The sequence below is a fragment of the Hyperolius riggenbachi genome, chromosome 2, assembly GCF_040937935.1.
Source record: "Hyperolius riggenbachi isolate aHypRig1 chromosome 2, aHypRig1.pri, whole genome shotgun sequence".
In the NCBI taxonomy this organism is placed as follows: Eukaryota; Metazoa; Chordata; class Amphibia; order Anura; family Hyperoliidae; genus Hyperolius; species Hyperolius riggenbachi.
In genome coordinates this window covers 172035805-172059055 of record NC_090647.1, presented here as the reverse complement: position 1 = coordinate 172059055, position 23251 = coordinate 172035805, and the positions used below count along the sequence as shown (strand labels likewise).

Genomic DNA, 23251 nt, shown 5'->3' with positions numbered 1-23251 from the left:
GGACAGGTCAATAGTTCACAAGACTGCTCTGTAAAAACATTTTGAATGCCAAGTAGTGTGTAAACTGCAAATATTAGAGGATTATGCAATGTTATAGGGAAAAAAAAACTATATAACTAAAAAAAATATGAGAATATTTTCTTTGCTACTAATCTTCTAGTAATTATCTGTACTACACAACCAAATCATTATATCATTTTAGGGCAGCACGGTGGCGTAGTGGTTAGAGCTCTTGCCTTGCAACACTGGGTCCCAAGTTTGAATCCCAGCCAGGTCAACATCTGCAAAGAGTTTGTATGTTCTCCCCGTGTCTGTGTGGGTTTTCTACGGGCACTCCGGTTTCCTCCCACATTCCAAAAACATACAGATAAGTTAATTGGCTTCCCCTAAATTAGCCCTAGACTATGATACATACATAGACATATGACTATGATAGGGACTAGATTGTGAGCCCCTCTGAGGGACAGTTAGTGATAAGACAAACTCTGTACAGCACTGCGTAATATGTCGGTGCTATATAAATACTTGAATAAATAAATAAAAATAAATATTTTTTTTTGCCTCAGTGTCTCTTTAAATAATGCAAATTGTCTGGCTGTCTTGCTTATTCTCTGCTTCTAAATACTTTAAACCACATGTTTCGAACTCCAGGCCTGGAGGGCCGGATCTATACCAGTGTTTAGGATGGACTGAGAAAGAAAGGAATGTGTTCTACCTGATGGACCACACCTTTCCTGATTCAGTCCCATCAATTCATTTGAGCTGTATCAAAAATGCGTGAGGATCTCGGCCCCCGTAGGACCGGTTTGACATACCTGCTTTAAACCATAGACCCTGAACAAGCATGCAGATCAGATATCTATGACAAATCTGAGAAGATTAGCTGCATGCTTGTTTCAGATGTGTGATTTAGAACCTACTGACCAGAAAGATCAGCAGCACTGCCAGGTAAGTGGTATCGTTTGAAAGGAAATTAATATGGCAGCTTCCATAGGTCTCACACCTCAGGTTCCTTTTAAAATTATGCATCAGTATATAGACAAAGAGAAGCAGTTTAAACTAACCAAAGCACTATTAAGGCACTATTAAAGCGGACCCAAACCAAACATTTTTTTAATTCAAAATATTTAGTTGCACCACTCCGACACATACAAAGATAAATAAACACTCCTTCAAGCCTATGAGCATTTCAGTGCCTGTTTTTCACCCTTCTCTTCTCATAACTAGGGTTATACAGGTGGCAGCCATTAGCAATTCCTCCTTTGCCAGACACCTGCTACTACACCAGTTTGCCGGTTTCTGTCCCGGCAATATGAAAAGAAGGGGGGGGGGGGGGTTTCTCTATTAAATGTAAAATATTTTATATTTCTCATCATGCAGCTAAAAAAAGGCTGCCATTTATTATTATAATTTAGAAAATAGATTTTATTTCTGAAATCTTGTATTTTGAATTTGGGTCCACTTTAAGACCCCCTCCTTGTGTCTCCTATCCTGCACCTGATCTGATGCATGCTTGTCCAGGGGCTATGGCTAAAAGTATTAGAGGCAGAAGATCAGTTTGACAGCCAGGCAACTGGCAATGTTTAAAAGAAAATAAATATGGCTGCCTCCATATCCATCTCGCTTCAGTTGTCCTTTAATTTTGCATTCATCAATGATCTCTGGAAGTGTACACATTCAATTTTAAGAATCACAACTCTCTTTCTGCAGTTCCACCTCCTGATAAAGACTCCAGACCTATCTGCTCTCCTCTAGCAAAGGCCTCAACCATCTGTTCTCCAGTTCTTCAGCCAAAGTCTTCCTACCTGCATGCTGAAGAATGAAGACTGAGCATCAGCTAGCCATTACATTTCCACAGAATTTTGCGAATTTCCACGTAATTCCGAATTCCGATGGAAAAATGAAAGTAATCGCAAATGAAACCTTGTTTATGCTAAATGGTAGCCCATGGGACCTAGTGGCTGTTCCCCCAGTCATTTTTTTTTTCTTTTGAATTTTTTTAAATTTATTTATTTATTTATTTTTTTGCAGCAAGAGGTGTCGCTTAAGCCATGGGACCTAGCGGTGGTCCCATGGCGGTCATTTTGGCGCCGCAGGAGGTGTCGCTTAAGCCATGGGACCTAGCGGTGGTCCCATGGGGGTTGTTTTGGCACCGCAGAAGGTGTCGCTTTAAGCCACGGGACCTAGCGATGGTCCCATGGCGGTCATTTTGGCGCCGCAGGAGGTGTCGCTTAAGCCATGGGACCTAGCGGTGGTCCCATGGCGGTCATTTTGGCGCCGCAGGAGGTGCCGCTCAAGCCATGGGACCTAGCGGTGGTCACATGGCGGTCATTTTGGCGGCACAGGAGGTGTCGCTTAAGCCATAGGACCTAGCGGTGGTCCTATGGCTGTCATTTTGGCACCGCAGGAGGTGTTGCCTAAGCTATGGGACCTGGCAGTGGTCCAATGGTGGTCATTTTGGCACCGCAGGTGTCGTGTAAGCTATGGGACCTGGCGGTGGTTCCATGGCTGTGGTTTTTGCGCTGCAGGAGGTGTCGCATAAGCTTTGGGACCTTGAGGTGGTTCCATGCCGGTGGTTTTGGCGCCGCAGGAGGTGTCGCGTAAGCTTTGGGACCTGGTGGTGGTCCCATGGCGGTGGTTTTTGCACCGCAGGAGGGGTCATGTAAGCTTTAGGACCTATACAAAATGGTTGGGATAGGCGAGATTGCTAGGGAGCTGGTTGCTAACATAGGATTGATTGGTTTTGTTAACACTGTAATTAGTGCTGAAATAATTCCGATTTTCATGCAGAAATCCGTTTGGGTGGTTTTTGTAAGCCTCTGATTGGTGAAGAAATTCCTATTTTCATGAAGAAATCCTGTTGTTTTCACTTTAAACTTCTTCTAGGGGCTTCCTTGTGATTGGCTTACAAAATTCCGCATTCCACCGGAATTACGCATCGTTCCGCGGAATTTCCACTATAGCGCTAAGGCAATTCCGTTCCGATGCGACAGAACGGAATCACCAAATTCTGGCCGGAATCGCGGAAAAAAGAATTCCGCGGAACGCGGTGAGCATCCCTATTTACTAGTACCTATTTACTAAGGACTAACTTGTACGTAGTTTAGTTATACTAAATAAATAAAAAAGCATCAATTTTTCTACAAACTACCTTTTAGTCCAACTTCCACATACAGTATGTTGGTTTAATGGTTTGTTGCTGTCTTGAAGGCACTACAACTTTTGTTTTTTGTTTTGTCAAACTATTATCATAATTTTGTTTTTCCTTAAACGGACATCCATTAAAGAGGAACTGCAGTGAAAATAAAGAATAAAATTGGCTAATTGTTACAATATTAATTTATAGATTGAATCAGTGCTTGACCCCTTGTAAAATCTTTCCTCTACCTGATTTAAATTCTGAAACGCATCACAGGTGGCCACAGCTTTAGTCCTGCCAGGTGATCTGTTCGGAATGTTTGTTTATTGGGAGTTATATGTACAGAGGGAGATGTTGCTTGCTTGGCAGTCAGAAAAAACACAAACTGTCAGGACCATGGTCATGACATCACAGTGTGGGAGGGGCTTCTCCACAATATCTGCCTCACAGACCCCCTGATGATCTATTCCAGAAAAGGTACATTTTTCTTGTGGGAAAGGGGGTATTAGCTACTGAGTTGCTGTTAAAATATCCCTCTGTTTAACATCTCATACAATATCAATATGTTTTTGTGGTACTTCTGTATAGCTTTGAAACTACACGGTAAGCTGTGAAGCCGCAATGCCCCAATATATCAGAATAGTGTACCTATCACTTTTATCGATATGAAGAGCTATAAATAATTATGGCCTGGACAAGAAATCAGGGCAGATATCGCAACAGGTAATCTGGAACTCCTCACACTGTCTGTCATGCAATGAGGATGAGAGACGCATATGCTTTATGATTGTCAATTTATGTAATGCTGTCCTGTGTGAGAGACAGTGTCAAAGTAATGAACGCTTCCCCATGTGATGCAGGAAGAATACACTTTTCAAAGACGATCTTTCGTTAACCGCACAACACCGCAAAGGTATCAATTATCTAATGCATTCATATCCTTATTTATATAATGCTTACAATGGATGCTGCACTTAAAATAATTGAATTGAAAACTGTGAAGGAAAGAGATTTACAGGGCTTTGTAAGTGTATTAGAAGAAGGAGCTGCATTCATAAGTGAATACCTGCCCTTTGAGCACTGTGTATTTTATGCAGTGACAAACCTTCCCAGCCACTATAATAATGGGAAAGAAAATGCATGAAATCAAGATAAAGAATATGTGGGATTTGTGTCTGAATTAGCATAATTAAAGTTGAACTCCAGGAACATTTTGGAAAATAAAAAAATCACAATTCAATTTAGTTATGTTTTCAACAGAAAATGAGTAAATACATTTGTAAGTACTGTCTGTAAATGTAGCAGATTATGTAATGATATCAGCTTCACGTAAATCTAGTAAATCTGAACCTGGATGGGAGCAGGATGTACTGTGAACCCATCAGACTTCACTGTGCACACATAGCTTTCAGTCTAATGCTGGGTACACACGGTGCGTTCCTGCACACGATTCCCGTCGATGCGCCGCTCGAATCCCGTCGATGTGTTTATTTCCGACATGTCCGATTCGCGTTTCGATGGATCGTTAGGTCGATTTGCCATACTTTACAAGGTATTCGACCTAAACATCGTCGAAATGCGCTCGGAAATGCTCGGAAATAATCGAATCGTCGGGAATCAAGCAGCGCATTCGATGCGGGAACGCACTGTGTGTACCCAGCATTAAACCTCCTTTAGATAGACGGCTGGACTGCGTGCTTTTCCGGCAGTTCAGCATCCCGCCTGCATCCCATGCATTTGGGTGGAATTAAAATGTAGTTTGGGGGCGGAGTGCTGCAGATCAGGTGAATCTGGCTCAGGTGTCGGCATGCATCTAATAAGACACCTGTGCTAGTTACCTGTAATTTGGCGCCCAGGCGATGAGTTGGGAACCCGATGCAGTAGTAGCAGCCGATCAGATACTACGATCGGAACTATTAAAGGAACTGAACGTCTATTGTGTAGTAGACGAGTGTAGTAGACGAGTGTAGTAGACGAGCGGCTACAAATAGTCATAGTTTAGAGCACCAGATTAATGTTAAGCACGGGGGGAGTTCATGTGAGAATAGGTGCTGATAGGTTTACTAGCAGTGCTCAGAAACACATACTGTGTGTGCTGTATAGCCCTGTTGCTTGGCTACGTTTTTGAAATGTGAATCAGTTATGTCTTGGCTGAGTATTTACCTGTCTGCCTGGTTTTCAGTTTTGAATTGTCTTAGATATTTTTGCATTTAAGCAAAGTAAGCCTTTAACCTGTCCTGTGCAGACTTTACACTTTAGCTGGTGAAAGCAACTGTTCTGATTCTTCAGCGAAGTCTACTGGGCTGGCCTGTGACAGTTCAAGCATGCTTGGCTCAGGTTAGGTGCATGTTGTGTCCCATTGGGAGGGGAAGAAATGAGATGTAGGAGCCTACCTGCAGTTTTCAAAGACAAATCAATTGACCCCACCCACAAAAAAATATGCCGTGCTTAATTGCTCATTGATGGTTTTGATGAGTGGATATGTATGACTGTACAGACCAGTGTTTTTCAACCGCTGTTCCGCGGGAGATGTTGCCTGGTGTGCCGTACGGCAGGGGTCCCCAACCACCGGGCCGCGGCCCACTGCCGGTCCGTTGGCAGTTTGACACCGGGCCGCGGCAGGTCTGGCCTCTCGCTCCTCCCTTCCCCGCGGCCGCCGCTCCTGTTACCTTATCATGAGCGGGCGGCCGCTTGTCCGATTAGATTCCCCCATAGCCGCTCTCCTCAGTGACATCTCCTATTACAGCAGCGCGCTCGGCGGCTGCTGTGATGAGCAGGAAGCGGTACAGCGGTTCCCATGGTAACGGCGATGCAAATCGCCGCTACAGGAAGCCGCTGTATTGCTTCCTGCTCATCACAGCAGCCGCCGAGCGCGCTGCTGTAATAGGAGATGCCACTGAGGAGAGCGGCTATGGGGGAATCTAATCGGACAAGCGGCCGCCCGCTCATGATAAGGTAGCAGGAGCGGTGGCCGCGGAGGGGGGAGGGGCAGTACCTACCCATACTAGGAAGCTATACTGGCTATACTGGGCACTATACTGGGGCACTACCTACCTATACTGGGCACTATACTAGGCACTATACTGGGGCACTACCTACCTATACTGGGCACTATACTGGGGCACTACCTACCTATACTGGGCACTACCTACCTATACTGGGCACTATGCTAGCTATACTGGGCACTATGCTAGCTATACTGGGCACTATACTAGCTGTACTGGGCACCATACTGGGCACTATGCTAGCTATACTGGGCACTATACTAGCTATCTGGGCACTATACTAGCTATACTGGCACTACCTATCTATACTGGGCACTATACTAGCTATACTGGGCACTTTACTGGCTATACTGGGGCACTACCTACCCATACTGGGCACTATACTGGGGCACTACCTATCCATACTGGGACTATACTAGCTATACTGGGGCACTATACTAGCTATACTGGGGCACTATACTAGCTATACTGGGGTAACTATACTAGCCATACTGGGGCAATTAAACTCCCTATACTGGGGCAACTATGCTAGCTATGCAGCAGCACCCCAGCCGCCCTCCCCCCCATAACCCGCAGCGCACGACACTGTCCACTAGGTCACGCAAACAAGCGTACCCCCCCCCCCCCCCCCCCCCCCCGCCGTTCCCCGGAGAAAAATTTGCTTTATGATTGTCAATTTATGTAATGCTGTCTTGTGTAAGAGACAGTGTCAAAGTAATGAACGCTTCCCCATGTGATGCAGGAACAATGCACTTTTCAAAGACGATCTTTTGCTAACCACAATAGTATAGTCCCATTATGGATACTACTGCATCGGGTTCCCAACTCATCGCCTGGGCGCCAAATTACAGGTAACTAGCACAGGTGTCTTATTAGATGCATGCCGACACCTGAGCCAGATTCACCTGATCTGCAGCACTCAGCCCTCAAACTACATTTTAATTCCACCCAAATGCACGGGATGCAGGCGGGATACTGAACTGCCAGAAAAGCACGTAGTCCAGCCGTCTATCTAAAGGAGGTTTAATGCTGGGTACACACAGTGCGTTCCCGCATCGAATGCGCTGCTTGATTCCCGACGATTCGATTATTTCCGAGCATTTCCGAGCGCATTTCGACGATGTTTAGATCGAATAGCTTGTAAAGTATGGCAAATCGACCTAATGATCCATCGAAACGCGAATCGGACATGTCGGAAATAAACGAATCGACGGGAATCGAGCGGCGCACCGACGGGAATCGAGTGCAGGAACGCACCGTGTGTACCCAGCATTAGACTGAAAGCTATGTGTGCACGATGAAGTCTGATGGGTTCACAGTACATCCTGCTCCCATCCAGGTTCAGATTTACTAGATGTACATGAAGCTGATATCATTACATAATCTGCTACATTTACAGACTGTACTTACAAATGTATTTACTCATTTTCTGTTGAAAACAAAACTAAATTGAATTGTGATTTTTTTATTTTCCAAAATGTTCCTGGAGTTCAACTTTAATTATGCTAATTCAGACACAAATCCCACATATTCTTTATCTTGATTTCATGCATTTTCTTTCCCATTATTATAGTGGCTGGGAAGGTTTGTCACTGCATAAAATACACAGTGCTCAAAGGGCAGGTATTCACTTATGAATGCAGCTCCTTCTTCTAATACACTTACAAAGCCCTGTAAATCTCTTTCCTTCACAGTTTTCAATTCAATTATTTTAAGTTGCGCATACACCCGGCACCCCCCCCCCCCCCCCCCCCCCCCCCCCCGCCGTTCCCCGGAGAAAAATTTGGTCAGAAAGTGGTCCCCGGCCGGAAAAGGTTGAAGTGGTATTTAAGCTTTTGATGGTCTATACTATAGACCATCAAAAGCTTAAATACCACTTCATACCTTATGTTACAGATTACCCAGCAAGCTCATGGTGAACCAGAACTCCCAGGCGTGTGTAAAGGGCTACAAAGGACCAAAAAGCCCCCCCGCCGTTCCCCGGAGAAAAATTTGGTCAGAAAGTGGTCCCCGGCCGGAAAAGGTTGGTGACCACTAGTATAGACCATCAAAAGCTTAAATACCACTTCATACCTTATGTTACAGATTACCCAGCAAGCTCATGGTGAACCAGAACTCCCAGGCGTGTGTGAAGGGCTACAAAGGACCAAAAAGCCCTCTTAAAATGTTATGCAAAACAAAAATTTGCCTTCTTAAAACAGAAGGTATTTGCAATTATTCATCACTGCTGAATATGGAAACTTTTGTTTTGCACGCCTTATGTTATCATTGCTGTTATTTACAAAGCCCCAACATAAGAGCAGTATAATAAGGCTTGTCAAATTTCTGTTCCTGTAAGGAATTTGTTGATGAAAAAATGTATGTAAAGCAAACCTTTCAAAAGCTCATTTATAATGAACTGAAAAATGTACACAACAACAGATAATTTAGCATTGCTGTACTTCCCCTGTCAAGATACGTGGCAGATGACTAGATACAGAGGCTGGCTAATAAGCAGGCATGATACTACGGAGGAGTGAGTGAGCCCCTTTGGCCACCTTTGCTCTGGTTTACTAGTATGCTCATACATCTAGCTGACAACCAAATAATTTCACAAGGGAAGTGCAACTATGCTAAAAATAAAATGTTTAGTTAATTATTGGTGTGAAAGGTAAAGGTTATATTTAAATTAAAACCTTTGTGTTGTTTAGGAACGTAAAATAACGGATTTCTTAAAGGCTAAGCCGCTGTGGTTGGTGTAAAACAACTTCTGCAATTAAAGCATGTTTATAAAGCCCAATGTAGCAAGTCAAGAAATGTCACAATATGAACAAGTGACCATGCTTATGATCACAAAGAAGGCAATACAGCAAGAGCTCTGGAGACAGGCTGTCAACAAATATCTAATCTTAGCACATTCCACACAATATATTTAGTACAAAAGGGCAAATGAGAATTTCTGATGCTTCATTCCAACTTATAAGGTGTGATAAACTGCACAGGATGCAGAAATGTTACATAAACAATGAGAAGAGAGGTCCTTATCTAAATACCCCAGGCTTACTGACCTGATGGCCTTTTGCTATAATTATGCAAGATCACTCCTGTAGTCTATGTTAAAACATCACCTTGGCTGAGCACCAGCCTACTTCTAATTAATCAAAACCTCAATCCAACAGATAATTATGTGAGATCATTTGTAAGCAGCTAATATCCCTGTCAGCTCAAAAATCAGCTTTGCTTCCTTCATTATTCACTATTTCAAGTACAATCTAATGTTCCTTATTTATGTACACAATTGTCATAGCTCTGGAAGAGCATAGGTTTACGCAGAAAAGTCAATTTATGAAGAAAACTAGACTGTCTGAAATATAAGGTTTATTTATTCCAACTCATCTGGCCATGGACTTAAAGGTCACAGTACAGGTTCGTGTTTCTAAATTTGTATGATTTGCAATAGACAACATTAATAATTCATATCATAATTTGCAATGGAGAATACCTTGTGCACCACACATAAGCAATTGTACAATATTACTTTTTATCACCTGGCTTTGTGGATGCTGCTTGTCTGAGGGAACAGCATGCTTTTGAGTTGTCCAAATTCCTCCATACCATTCACCAACCACATGAGGAAGTTGGGGAGGTGGTACTAACTTTAGGTCCTTCCTGTGAGCACAGAGTCAGACACAATGCTGATCTCTGCTTTCTACTGCTCAAAGACTAAATCTTTGTGGTGAATACTGAATCCTCTTTTTCATGGACAGCTGAACTCTTTGTCGATCAGTTTAGCTGCCTAGATGATGCTGGGCCACAAGCATCATTCTGTTGCAATTACATGTGGCCAAATAGCAGTTTGGCATTCAGTTTAAAACACTGTGTTACCCGGTAGTGAAGAACCGCCTCATATCACTTCTGAGCATGGCAACAGCGGTGGCTCAATTGAAGCTGCATAGGGTGGCTGCTTGTTCACCGCCTGTGCTGAGCACTAGCCATCATCTGGCCTAAAGCTACAAAGCTCAGCAGTTACAAAATATTCCCAATCCCTTACAGCTAACTGTGTAATAAATCATTTACATATCCCACAGCTTCTTCACGGTAATTACCATATAATCATGCTGATGAAAAAAGCAATAGCTTCCTATTGCAGGCAGGTTAAGAAGAGGCGCTCATGGCCTTTACAATGACAATGGAGAGGAGTTTGGGAAATGCATTATTACAAACCGAGAGAGGAGGAACTGAAAGGGAAAATAAGAATTTGATAAACTGTGGCTGCAGTCGTGGCCACAAAGAGTTAATTTCTCAGTTGTACAGGGAGAAGGTAGGTGGGACAAGATGATGGCCCTTTGTTGGGGTATGAGTGCTGTACACTAGCTAGGAAAGCAAACCCCAGCTCTAGTGGCAGCAGTTTTTTGAAGGGCTCTCTGGGTCACATGATATAACTTTCCAAAGGAAATCTATCTGGAACAGCTGAAATAAAATATGAAAACTTATAAGTTTTAATAAAGTTCCCTAGTCAACTTTCCTTGTAATGAAAAATCAGGGACATTGATCAAGAGCTTTAAAGTCTACTTGAAGGAGGACAATAGAAAAACCTGCATTTTTTTTTTAAAGTAAATTATCTCAAATCAAATCAAAGATAGCTTTATTGGCATGACCAAGGGGAAAAAGGGGGACATGAAAGGGGGTGGGGTAGGGGGACAATGGCTAAGCAGTCTGTGGACATTTTTAGGTTTACAGTTGCGTTATGCTCCTCTCAGTCTGTGGCATGCTGTGACATAGTGTGCAGCGATTGTCACTGTGGATTCCTCTTCTCCCAGTAGGATATATGTTTTTCTCTCATCTTCTAATGTAAGAAAGTCTGGGAATAGTTCCAACAATTTCTTAAAGTAAGTGTCCCTGGTTGCAGTATATTTGGGGCAGTGCAGCAGGAAGTGGCCTTCATCCTCAAGGGTTTTCTGCTCACAGTGTTGGCATAGTCTCTCCTCCCTGGGTTTGTACGTCTGTCTGTGTCTCCCAGACTCTATTTCGAGGTTGTGAGCACTCAATCTGTAGACGCTCAGGATTTTCCTCTCTTGGGAGTTTTGGCGCTTTTCCAGGTATGGGGCCCTTTTATATTCTCTTTGTAGAGACTGGTATATGGCTAGCTTTTGTGACTGTTTTATTTCACTCCTCCATTTTTTCACATAGTCCTCTTTGCTCTTGGCTGTGGTGTGTTTTATCTGGACTCTTGTTATGACCTGTGGATCGGGGGTTGGAGGGAGTATAGAGCTGACCACTACTTTCAGTGCACATGGCTTTTTTTGGTCTTCATTGCGCAGCATGGCTATGTAGTGGGGTAAGTCGGGGCTGCTGCTCTGTAGGTGGGCCCAGAAGGACAACACTCTCTTCTGTATCTCAAGCAGTAATGGGAATCTACCTAGCTCAGCTCGGCAGGCATTATTTGAGGTACTCCGATGGACATGGAGAAGGTGTTTGCAGAACTCCAGGTGGAATATTTCTGTTGGGCTGGATTCCCATTTTGATTGGTCTGGGTAGGTGGTGGGGCCCCATACTTCACTTCCATACAGTAGGATTGGGGTGATGACACTGTCAAATACTTTCATCCAGACCTTTACTGGTGGTTTGAGGTGGTACAGTTCTTTCCTGATGGCATAGAACGTTCGGCATGCTTTGGCTTTTAGGGCCTCCATGGCTGACTTAAGGCTTCCTGATTGGTTGATTTCCAGACCAAGGTAGGTATATTTATCAGTTCTGCTGATTTCACAGTCATTGAGTATAAAGGATGGGCTCTGGGTTGACCTGTTTTTCCTCTGGAACACTATGGTTTTGGTTTTCTTTAGATTAACGGGGAGTGCCCAAGTTGTGCTGAATTTCTCCAGGATTTTCAGGCTGTCTTGTAGACCTTCTCTGGACAGCTTTAAAAAAAGGCTAAAAACTCACCTCTTTTCCCGAGCCTTTGAGACTGCATAATGCAGGGTCGCAGCGCTTTGAGTCCCCAGGGAGAAAAGCGCTATATAAATATTATTGTTATTGTTGTTATTGTTGTTCTTCAGTTGGCGACAGCAATAGGAGGTCATCTGCAAACAGTAAGAACTTCACTGTTGTGTCATGTAGTGCGAGTCCTGGTTCTGGTGAGGCCTCTAGGGAAGAGGCCAATTTATTGATATATATGTTGAAAAGTGTTGGACTCAGGCTGCAGCCCTGTCTTACGCCCCGCCTCTGGGGGAAGAAAGGTGTTCTTTTCCCATTCACTTTCACACTGCACTTGTTCCCAGTGTATGAGCTCTTGATGACATTGTATGTTTTCCCTCTTATCCTGCTCTCTAGGAGTCTCAGGAACAAACCTGGGTGCCACACTGAGTCAAAAGCCTTTTTTAAGTCCACAAAGCAGGCAGATATTTTTCCCTTCCTTCGTCTATGTACATGGTGCTTGATAAGGGTGTGCAGGGTGTAGATGTGGTCTGTAGTGCAATGGTTCGGTACAAATCCTGCTTGACTTTTACTGAGAACATTGTGCTGGGTGAGAAAGGTGAAGATTCTCTTATTCAAAATGCTGTTGAACAGTTTTCCCAGTGTGCTGCTGACACAGATGCCTCTGTAGTTGGCTGGGTCATAGCGATCTCCACTCTTGTAAATAGGAGTTATGAGTCCTTCATTCCAGACTTCAGGAAAGTGACCAGAGTACAGGGCCAGATTGAATAGTTTCCATATTGCTGCATGGATTTCTGGGGAGCCAGATATGATCATTTCTGATAGGATTCCGTCTGTGCCGCAAGCTTTTTTGCCTTGCATGAGTTTTATCTTCTCTTTTATTTCCTCCAATGTGAAAGGTGTATCGAGTGGGTTTTGAAAAACTTTCACCTTCTCCTCCATGTTCTTTAACCTTCCTGGCGGTAAGCCCGAGCTAAGCTCGGGCTATGCCGCGCAGGAGGATATCTCTGCCTCTAGTGGGGCGATTCGCCTCATTCAAAGTGCTGTACGCGCAGCTAGCACTTTGCTAGCCGCACGTACAGCTCGATCGCCGCCGCTCTGCAGCGATCGCCCGCACGCAGCGGCGGAAGAGGGCCCCCGCCAGAGCCCTGCGCTGCCCGGACCAATGAGTTCCAGGCAGCGCTATGGGCTGGATCGGAGGCGTCTGACGTCCATGACGTCATTCCGATCGTCGCCATGGCGACAGGAGAAGCCAAACAGGGGAACGCGTTATATACGCGGTCCCCTGTTTGCTATTGATGCCGGCGACGATCGTACTAGAGGGACACATGCGCCCACTAGTGGTGTTTCATGTAGCTACCACTCTGGTAGCTTTACATGAAACAAAAAAAATAAAAATTAAAAAAAAAAATGGATTTCTGCCTAATTGGCAGAAAAAAATAACCGCCAGGAGGGTTAATTTGTTGATTATTTGTGCTTGTTCTGGGCTGAGTTTGTTTATAGGAATATCTCTGTATAGGTCTTTGAAGTATTGTAGCCAGGCTTGGCCGTTTTGGATGTGTTGGTTATTTTGTTTAGGTTTTTTGCCAATTTGTATCCAGGTCTCCCAAAAGGAGTTGTCTTGCAGAGATTCTTCAAGCCGTTGGAGTCTACTTTTGATGTGGTTTTGGGTCACTTTATATTGGCGTTGGATGGTATCATGTGCCGCCCTCAATTCTAAGTTATTTGGATATTTGTGTTTTTTGTTTGGTATTGCACTTAAGTTGTTTCTTAATGACCTGCAATCACTGTCAAACCATTTATTTGTGTTTTTCTTTGATGGTCTCTTTTGGATGGTACTTCTTATTTCAGCCAGTCCTGCAATGGTGTGTAATATTTGGTTAAGGTCCTTTGCTGCTTGTTGCACCCCTAGTTGGTTACGGTTATAGGAATATGTTTAATAGTCTAGAAGCAGCTGTATTACCTCTGGTCTGTTGAGGGCCTCCTTATACTTTGTTGTTGATTCTCTGGACCATTTGAAGGTGGGTGGCCGGTTATACAGGCCAACATGATGTTGTTGTACAGAAGGTTTGCTTGCTGATTAGTATGCTGGTTCAGGGTCAGCAGGAAAGCCAGATTATAGGGGATAAACATGGCAGCCTCCATATCCCTCTTAGTTTATATGTGTCCTTTAACCTCGAGGACCAGAGGTTTATATTCCCCTAGTGACCAGGAAATGTTTTACAATTCAGCACTTTCCAACTTTAACAGCTTATTTCTCGGTCATACAACTTACCACCCAAATTAATTTTACCCCCTTTTCTTCCCACAAATGGAGCTTTCTTTTGAAGGTATCTGATTGCTGCTGCGATTTTTTTTTTTTATTATTAATTAAAAATGTTTTTTTTTAAATAACCCCTATTTCTTTTAATTAACCCCCCCTCTCCCTCAAATTAGCCCTAGATCGCGTACATACACTACATGATACATACATAGGCATAAGCCTATGATAGGGGTTAGATTGTGAGCCGTTAGGAGGGACAGTTAAGTGACAAGGCTGTCTGCTGTACAGCACTGCTCTAGATTGCAGCGCTGAACACGTTTATTAGCTTTTTTCATGTAAACTACAGCCTGCTAGCTCTGATCACGGCTGGCAGGATGATCGTGATGGCCCCGCTGTGTTGACTGCAGGGAACGTTCGCTTGAGCGATGGCTCATTCCCTGTCAATCTCTCGCCTCGCGAGATCACGCCATATGGCGTGGCTGAGGAACGAGGCAGCTACACTGCAACTGCCATCCTGCGGTAGGCAGTCGCAGAGTGGTTAACATAATGTTGATATAATTTTACATGAATGGTCTCTATCAGTAGTTTTGTAAATAATTTTCTTTAAAAAAAATATGTCTATCCTTAAAGTCTCCATGAGGACTATTGTCAAAATGTCTGGGAGAATATGTTAAAATGGCACTGTAGGTTGCTGGATCAATTTTAGGAACAGAGGAGAATATGTGTAACCACAGAAACAAAAAAAGCACTCTCTTCACAAATATTTCTCCTCGGTTCCTGTCATTTTATGTCATCTTAAAAATAAAGATGGTGATAAAAAAAAACAACAAAAAAAAACTGATCAATGTTTTAACCCCTTTCTGGTTTACAAAAATGAGTTTCTTTTAATTCCACCCAAACTTTAATTATGTACAGCGTTTTTATCCCATAACATACAAAACTAATATCATCAGTATGCCAAGCTGAGCAATAGTACCCTAATAAATGATTTAACAACGACTGTGTTGGGTCATGTGCTTTACTTCTCCCTCACCAACCCAAAGGTATACATCTCTTATTCTTGAACAAGAAAACCTCTTACCTGATTTTTGACAGGTAATTAAACTCTATGGCTGTGCAGGCTGTATGGCCATCAGTCATCTGTAAACGAAGCATTCTGGGAGCTGTCTGAGATTCTTCATTGTCTTTCGGCGCAGACACATTGCGGATTTTCTGAATTTGTAAAATACACGGGCCATCTATCTGGAAACCGCAAGGGAGAGTGATCAGAAGGCATATCATCATTGTAGGATATATAATCTCAAATAGCTGTGCATTTATGGAAACACCACAGGAGCCACTGTATCAACTTTGGAGGTGCTTTATTGGAGAACTATAAATTCAACTGGAAACTGAAGTATTGTATAAAATAGGAACATTCTATAAGACTGAGGCTAGGTTCATAGTGGGACATTGTGGTGCTGAATTATAAAGTCTTATAATGCAGCTTACTGCACTGCAATGATAAGCCTATGCTTCACAGTGCGATGTTAGAGTCGCATTGTAACATGTAGCGTTATGGTAACACTGCTGCAGTGCGTTACCTCAAAATGCAGACATTACCAGGTACAGGAATGCATACTTTTAATTGCCTGTATGCTTTATTGTACCTACTCAATGCGATGGTAATGCATTGAGTGGGTGCTTTTTTTGTTGCATTGTGTTGTAATGCTGCAGTGCAACTTTAACGTAACTGTGAACCTGGCCTGAAAAGTACAGATGGGCATTATCTAACTTCTGATAGTGAGATTAATGGAATGTAAGTGGGTTGGAACTTTTTACCAGAATCCTCTGATCTGCATTCTCGTTGGCTAAAAGTATTAGAGGCAGATGATCAGCCGGACAGCCAGGCAACTGGTATTGTTTTAAAGAAAATATATATGGCAGCCTCCATATGCCTCTCACTTCAGGTTCCCTTTAAAAGAAAACCTGAAGTGAGAGGGATATGGAGGTTTCCATATTTATTTCCTTTTAAAACTTAACGACCGCCTGGCGGCTGGTCGTAAGTGGAATTACATGGAAACGGCCGCTCGAGCGGCCGTTCCATGTCAGTTCACGGAGGGTGGCTCCGTGAACAGTCTGCGAGCCGCCGATCGCGGCTCGTAGGCTAAATGTAAACACGCGGGGAAGACACTGTTTACATCATACGGCGCTGCTGCGCAGCAGCGCCGTAAAGGAGATCGGCGATCCCCGGCCTCTGATTGGCCGGGGATCGCCGGCATCTGATAGGCTGAAGCCTATCCTAGGCGGCGCAGAACGGATATCCGTCCTGCGCAGCCCATAGAAAGAGGGAGAGCGAGGTAAGGGCAGAGAGGGCGGAAATCGCTGCGGAGGGGGGCTTTGAGGAGCCCCCCGCAAATCACAGGCAGCCGGCGGCGATCAGACCCCCCCAGGCTGGAGAGCCCACGCAGCACAGATCCGGGAAAGAGAGCCTGGTCCTTAAGTGGTTAAACAACACCAGTTGCCTGACAGGTCCTGCTTCAGTAGTGTTTAAATCACAAACTTGAAACAAGCCTGTAGCTAATCTTGTAAGATTTTTGTCAGAAATATCTGCTTTGCATGCTTGTTCAGAGTCTATGGATAAAAGTATTAGAGGCAGAGGTTCAACAGGACAGCCAGGCAATGTGAAGTGTTTAAAATAAAATAAAAATGTCAGCCGCCATATCCTTCTCACTTCAGGTTCCCTTTAATATCACATTCACATAAGCATAAAAGATGTATCACAACTTACCAGATCCTAAGTTACACTAAGGGCCCATTCACACCTAAGCCAATCGTGGGCGTTTTGCGATTAGCACCAATCGCAAACGCATTACCTGCAGCATTTTCTGGGCGATTCAGCAGCGATCGCAGTACAGTGCTTATAAAGCACTGACCACGATCGCTCTGAAATCGCGGAAGTATAGTGATTTTTTACCGCGCTAATCGCGGTAAAATCACTAGAGCAAAACTGTTTGGCGATTTTAAGTGTTAATGGGCCCTAATTCACACACATGAATCGCCATAATATGGGTGTATGCGTGCTGCCCAATACAAACATTTCAGTGCAGCAGTGATCTTTTTGTTTTACTCACAGATTCTGAAGCAATGGAAAGGCAAAACTACTGACAGAATAAACAAATCAAATGCCACCTTCTAGTTTTTTCACTCTCCTGAGATACCAGAAATCTGGGAAGCTGTGATTTCTAAGCACTCTACCTCAACTTAGTTTAGTGCAATTAATTAAATATGATTGATATATGTATAAAAAATAAGGTTGAACTGCAGTGGAATATACAAATCACTATTTATCCCAGCAATGTGCTCAATGAAGGATGATTTCATCAATTTTCTATGTAAAGCCAGTAAAAGTACCCAATTCTGTTACAGTAAATCATTAATAAGTATTCTACCATGTAAGCCATTAGTAAAATAAGTTCTCAGTATGTATGATATCATTTATCGGCTAACTGAATAATAGTAAGAACAACCTTACAAAACACATTTCTTTTTACAGGGTTCCATCCTTAATACTGATCTGAATCTCAAAAAAAAAAAAAAAAAAATCTCATGCGGACAACAAAATTAAGACCAAAGATTATTTTGCTAATAAAGCTCAGTCAGATGCTGTAAAAATTTTCTTCTTTTTTGATAGTTGTTAGGTGTTCTTGAAGAACTATCACATACCTGGGAAGCTGTGACCTGTCATTTGCAAATATACTTCTGTACTGTGACTGTGAAATAGCCATGACTTTCAGGTTCACTCAGACTCAAAGACAGCTTAAAGTGATCAATTTGCAGATACAATATTATTTGCAGAAGGGAGACCGTAAATTAATTATATTGTTTAACAAAAAATATGACCCGAGACTTCCGGTGGCTTGCATTCCAATAATGCTTCCGTGTGCAGTGGGGGTGCGACTGGGACATTCGTGGAAATTACTGGGCCACACTGTGTAAGAATGGAGTGGCCCAGTAGGACATCGAGGGAGCCCACTGCTTACAGAGTGCTAGAGGATGCTCAAAGTAATTATACAGTAAATGCTTCATCTTAAGTACACTTTAATCAGAAGAGACACAGTATTATATATTCTTTTATTTGGGAGGAGTTAGGATGTACTTTTTTTGGTTCAAATCACAAAAAAATTACAATCTTTGTTTAAAGAGAGAATGAAGTCTCATAAAATTAATGTTTTTATTTTAAAAATGTGTGTAGCATCATAGCCTTACCTAAAACGCAGCATCTTCACGGCTGTAATCTATCTAAATCCCCCCAACTCCCCGGGGGGCAATCCGGGCAGCGCTTCCGTGAGAGGCAGAGCTTTCAGCTGCAGCTCTGCCTCTCCACGTGTCTATCATCCCAGATCGCCGCCTCCGTCCGCCCCTCTCAGTATTCCTTCACTGAAAGGGGCGGGGAGAGGCGGAGATACGCGGCTGATTGACGCGTAAGGAGGCAGAGCTGCGGCTGAAAGCTCTGCCTCCTCCAGCAGCAAAATCCAGGACCAAGAAAGTTGTGGATTTTGCGGGGGAGAGGGAGTTAGGGGGGATTTAGTGAGATTACAGCCCCCGGGATGCGGCGTTTTAGGTAGGGCTATGATGTTAAACACATTTTTAAATTAAAAACCTGAATTTCATGAGACTTCAGAGTCTCTTTAATCTACAGTACTGAATTTATTTATTTTTTAAATAATATTTTTATTTTTTATTTTTTCCCAGGAAAGGTTACAAACAATCTGCATAAACAAGATGTCATGAACTCAGAAAAAAACAAAAACAGTTTGCTGTTTCCAACATTACCTGAATACATCAACAACTTTTGATTTTCATTTTCTCTTATCTATAAAAGCTTTTTGGCTTTTGCTCCTTAAAGGGATACTGTAGAGAGGGGGGGGGGGAATGAGTTGAAGGTACCCGGGGCTTCTAATGGTCCCTCGCAGACGTCCTGTGCCCGTGCAGCCACTCACCGAAGCACCGGCCCTGCCTCCGGTTCACTTCTGGAATTTCAGACTTTAAAGTCTGAAAACCACTGTGCCTGCATTGCCATGTCCTCGCTTCCCCTGATGTCACCAGGAGCACACGGCGCAGGCACAGACCATACTAGGCCTGCGCAGTACGCTCCTGGTGCCATCAGCGGGAGTGAGGACACGGCATCGCAGGCGCAGTGGTTTTCTGACTTTAAAGTCTGAAATTCCAGAAGTGAACCAGAGGCGGGGCCGGAGCATTGGGGAGTGGCTGTGCGGGCACAGGATGTCTGTGGGGGACCATTAGAAGCCCTGGGTAACTTTAACTCATTTTCCCCCGACCACCCTACAGTATTCCTTTAAAGAGAATACCCTTTGCATTATAACCTTTTCCTCCCTCCCTACCCGAACACCCCTCTCCCTCCCAGTTTCTCTGGATGCATAGGAAAATTCAACCACAAAGGTTGACCTTCTAATATGTGTGGTGTTTTGTTCAAACTCTCTTGTAAACCCCTTGTTGCACCTTAGGTTAATGGTACAAATGTGGATCTTTTAGGCCTTGAGCCTTCCCAAATTGCCTTTTAAGTCTCTGATTGCATACCATGACGTGTATTTGTATGGATCCATTATACTACTGATCTCTTGGCTCGTGAAGGTGGACGTAATAAACTTTTCCCAGATTGCAAAGAATTTTTTAGAGGATTTTTCTTTATGTATCTTTGTTTCCAAATTGTCCAGATGAAACAAGTGCATTAATTTCCTTAAAGGGACTCCGAGCAGTGCAGAAACTATGGAAAGATGTATATCATTTTAAAGCTCTTTTTCTCCTCTTTCCAATGATATATAAATCGCCGCCCTACGCCTTTTAGTTTTCGCTATTTTCGCGATTTAGGGGTCATCAAAAAGAGGAGAAAGAGAGCTTTAAAATGATATCCAACTTTCCATAGTTACATTGTATTACACAGGGCGACTTTTTCTGCTGAATGGAGCTGCTGACTTTGAGAAAAAGTCGCCCTGTGTAATACAATGTAACTATGGAAAGATGGATATCATTTTAAAGCTCTCTTTCTCCTCTTTCTGACGACCCCTAAATCGTCCCCCTATGCCTTTTAGTTTTCTCTATTTTCGCGATGGAAATCGCGGCCGCGGCAATTTCAATCACGAAAATAGCAAAAACTAAAAGGCGTACGCTTTATATATCATTGGAAAGAGGAGAAAGAGAGCTTTAAAATGATATGCATCTTTCCATAGTTTTTCCACTGCTCGGAGTCCCTTTAAGGTCCCAGGTTGTAGGTGCACTAGAATAGATCCACTTGTTGTAGATTACCTTCCTCACTGCTATTAGTATAAGATGAGTTAATTTGGAAGGTGACTTGACAGTCATTGTGTTTGAAGCTGTTGCTATCTCAGACACATAGTTAAATAGGCATAACTGGGGAGATAACAATAGGAATATTGCAAATACTTGGGATATAACTTTTTACCTTTTTCCAATATCTAGTAATCACATTACAAGACCACATACAATGGTACAATGATGCATTTGGAGAGGAGCATTTGGGACATTCAGAGTTATAATGGGGCGGTGGGTTTCTGTATTTTATATTAAAAGCGTATTTAGCTCGGTGTATAAGCTTATAATGGGATTCTCTCCATTTTTCACTTAATACCAAAGATCGGACTAACTTATTTCCATGGTGGACTTAAACGTCAGTGGTCTGTGCATGTATAAAAGACTTCAATTGCGCATAGTAAAGAAAATGGTGCTTAGGGATCTTGTACATGGTTCTTATTTCATAAAATGAATACCATCTATTGTTTTTAAAGGACCACAAGTTTCCTATTTTGGCAATCCCTTGCTTCCCCCACTCTAAAAACCCTTTATGTGCTATACTTGTCGGGAAGGCTGGGTGTCCCCAGTGTGGCATATATTTGGATAAGTGATATGGCCTGTTAAAAAGTTTCCTAACTGCCTTCCAGGTTGCCCATGTGTCAATTATTGTCTTACTGTTTTTGAGTTGCGTGGGTAGTTGCTTGTATGGGGTATGTAGGACTGCCATGGTGGTCCATGGTTCCAAAAAAGCTTCTTCTAAATGGATATTAGAATAAATACTTGTTTTCATCACCCAGTCTCTTATGTGGCGAAACAGGCATGCAAGATTATAGAGACGCACATCTGGAAGACTCAGGCCTGCCCAATCTTTGGGTAATTTCAATTTTGCTAAGGCTATTTTCGGCTTACGACCTGCCCATAGGAATTTTGTGGACAACCTATCTAATTCTTGTATGTCTTTATGTTTTAACAAGAGGGGGATAGTTTGTAGTGGATACAGCAATCTCCCAAAAATTACACTTTTGAGGACTACTGCTCTTCCCATTAGATTTAGGGGCAAATTAGTCCACCTTTGTATTTGCTGCTTTATACTTTGGAGTAGGGGATCGTAGTTGAGTGTATATATAGATTTAGGGTGTCTCGTCATTTTGATGCCTAGGTATCTAACCTGTGATTTAATTGCTATCCCCTGCTCTCTTGCTACTGTGGTTGCGTCGGCCCCACTTGAAAGGAATAACAGTTCACTTTTGTCCCCAGTTCTGAATCTTTGGATACATTTTGTTTTCCATATCACTCTTACCCTCTTTGACCTGAAAATACCCATAAGTACAGGAACCTTCATAAAATCATAAAATGTTTTTTTTTTCTTTTTACATTTTCATTTATAAATTGTTTAGGCAGTGTGTGCCCATTGTAATATCTTACCTCACCCCATTTACATTTTAAATGTATCATTGTGGTCAGCATCTTTGCAGTTGGTAACATGAACTTATACACTTACCCTGGTCGCAGTGGCCATTAAAGTCAATGAGAGATGGCACACTGCCTGCGGTGTGATGCGACAGCACTGCTCAGGGAGCTGCAGAAGTGACGCTCAAGCTGCAGTGCATTACTCTGCAAGTTCCGCGGCAATAACGAATGTGCATCAGAAGACTTTTTTTGTTGTTGTTCAGTCACACCGGGGCTATAAAGGGCAGTGCGAATTTACGGCTGCAGTACGACTGTTCCGAATCACACCACAGCCGCAGCGCACCGGTGTAAAAGGACCATAAGTGTCTCTGATGCTGAATCCAGGTTAATAAGGTAGTATGGGTAACGTGAATAATTTACTATATTCTTCTATTTACAATTACAACTCCTCTTTAACTTATCTACTTTAATTTTGCTTTTTTTCTGCTCCTGCAGAAAAAAAAATCAATTTGATGGGTATTATTAGCTAACCTGTGCATATTCGTTTGTTGAGTCCCATGAAACACTTTACATAGGATTAGGAATACCAGGTCAACTGATCCACAGGAAAAGGTGCCTTTTATTTGGTATTCCTGTAGAAGCCCTCTACCCTGGTCAGCAGCATAGTTGCCTTGGCAGGTCTTGCCTTTTCTGCAGGCAGGTAAACATTCCTTTTTGCACTGGTCTATTTGAAGAAGCTTCTTACAGTTCGTTACGTAACGTTACTTGTATCTCAATATGCAAAGAGTGAAAGTTCTATCTGGCTCTGCTAGTATTGCAGGTCATCAGTTCTCAGAATAATGCTTTCTTTTTTATTTGATTTTAAGCCATTCAAGGACTGTATCCTTGTTTAATTAAAACCCTCTTAAGGTACTGCAGCTGGTCATTTGTCACGTTAGAGCAGATCCTGTAGATTATATAATCATTTTATAATGTACCTGAGATACAAACTGCCCTTTCTGAGGTGATTGGGTTAGTCTATAGATCTGTGGTAAAAGGAAATGTGTAGGCAATTTCCTCTAATGCATTGTTACTCAACCCTGTCCTCAACGCTCACCGACAGTGCATGTTTGTGGAAGTTCACAGAGGTAGATAATCCGCTCTTATAAGCCACTAATTATCCCACCTGCATAACATGTACTGTTGGTGGGCCTTGGGGACAGGGCTGGG

The 23251-nt window shown here is 43.0% G+C and overlaps 1 protein-coding gene across 2 annotated transcripts in view; it reads right to left on the bottom strand.

Moving 5' to 3' along the window:
- Positions 1-23251, bottom strand: part of TDRD3 (tudor domain containing 3) — a 415364-nt gene that overhangs the window by 186112 nt on the left and 206001 nt on the right. For both annotated transcript variants that reach the window (XM_068267832.1, XM_068267833.1), the window contains exon 4: positions 15402-15562. In XM_068267832.1, the coding sequence (XP_068123933.1) occupies positions 15402-15562 (161 nt within the window). The remainder of the gene's footprint in view (positions 1-15401; positions 15563-23251) is intronic.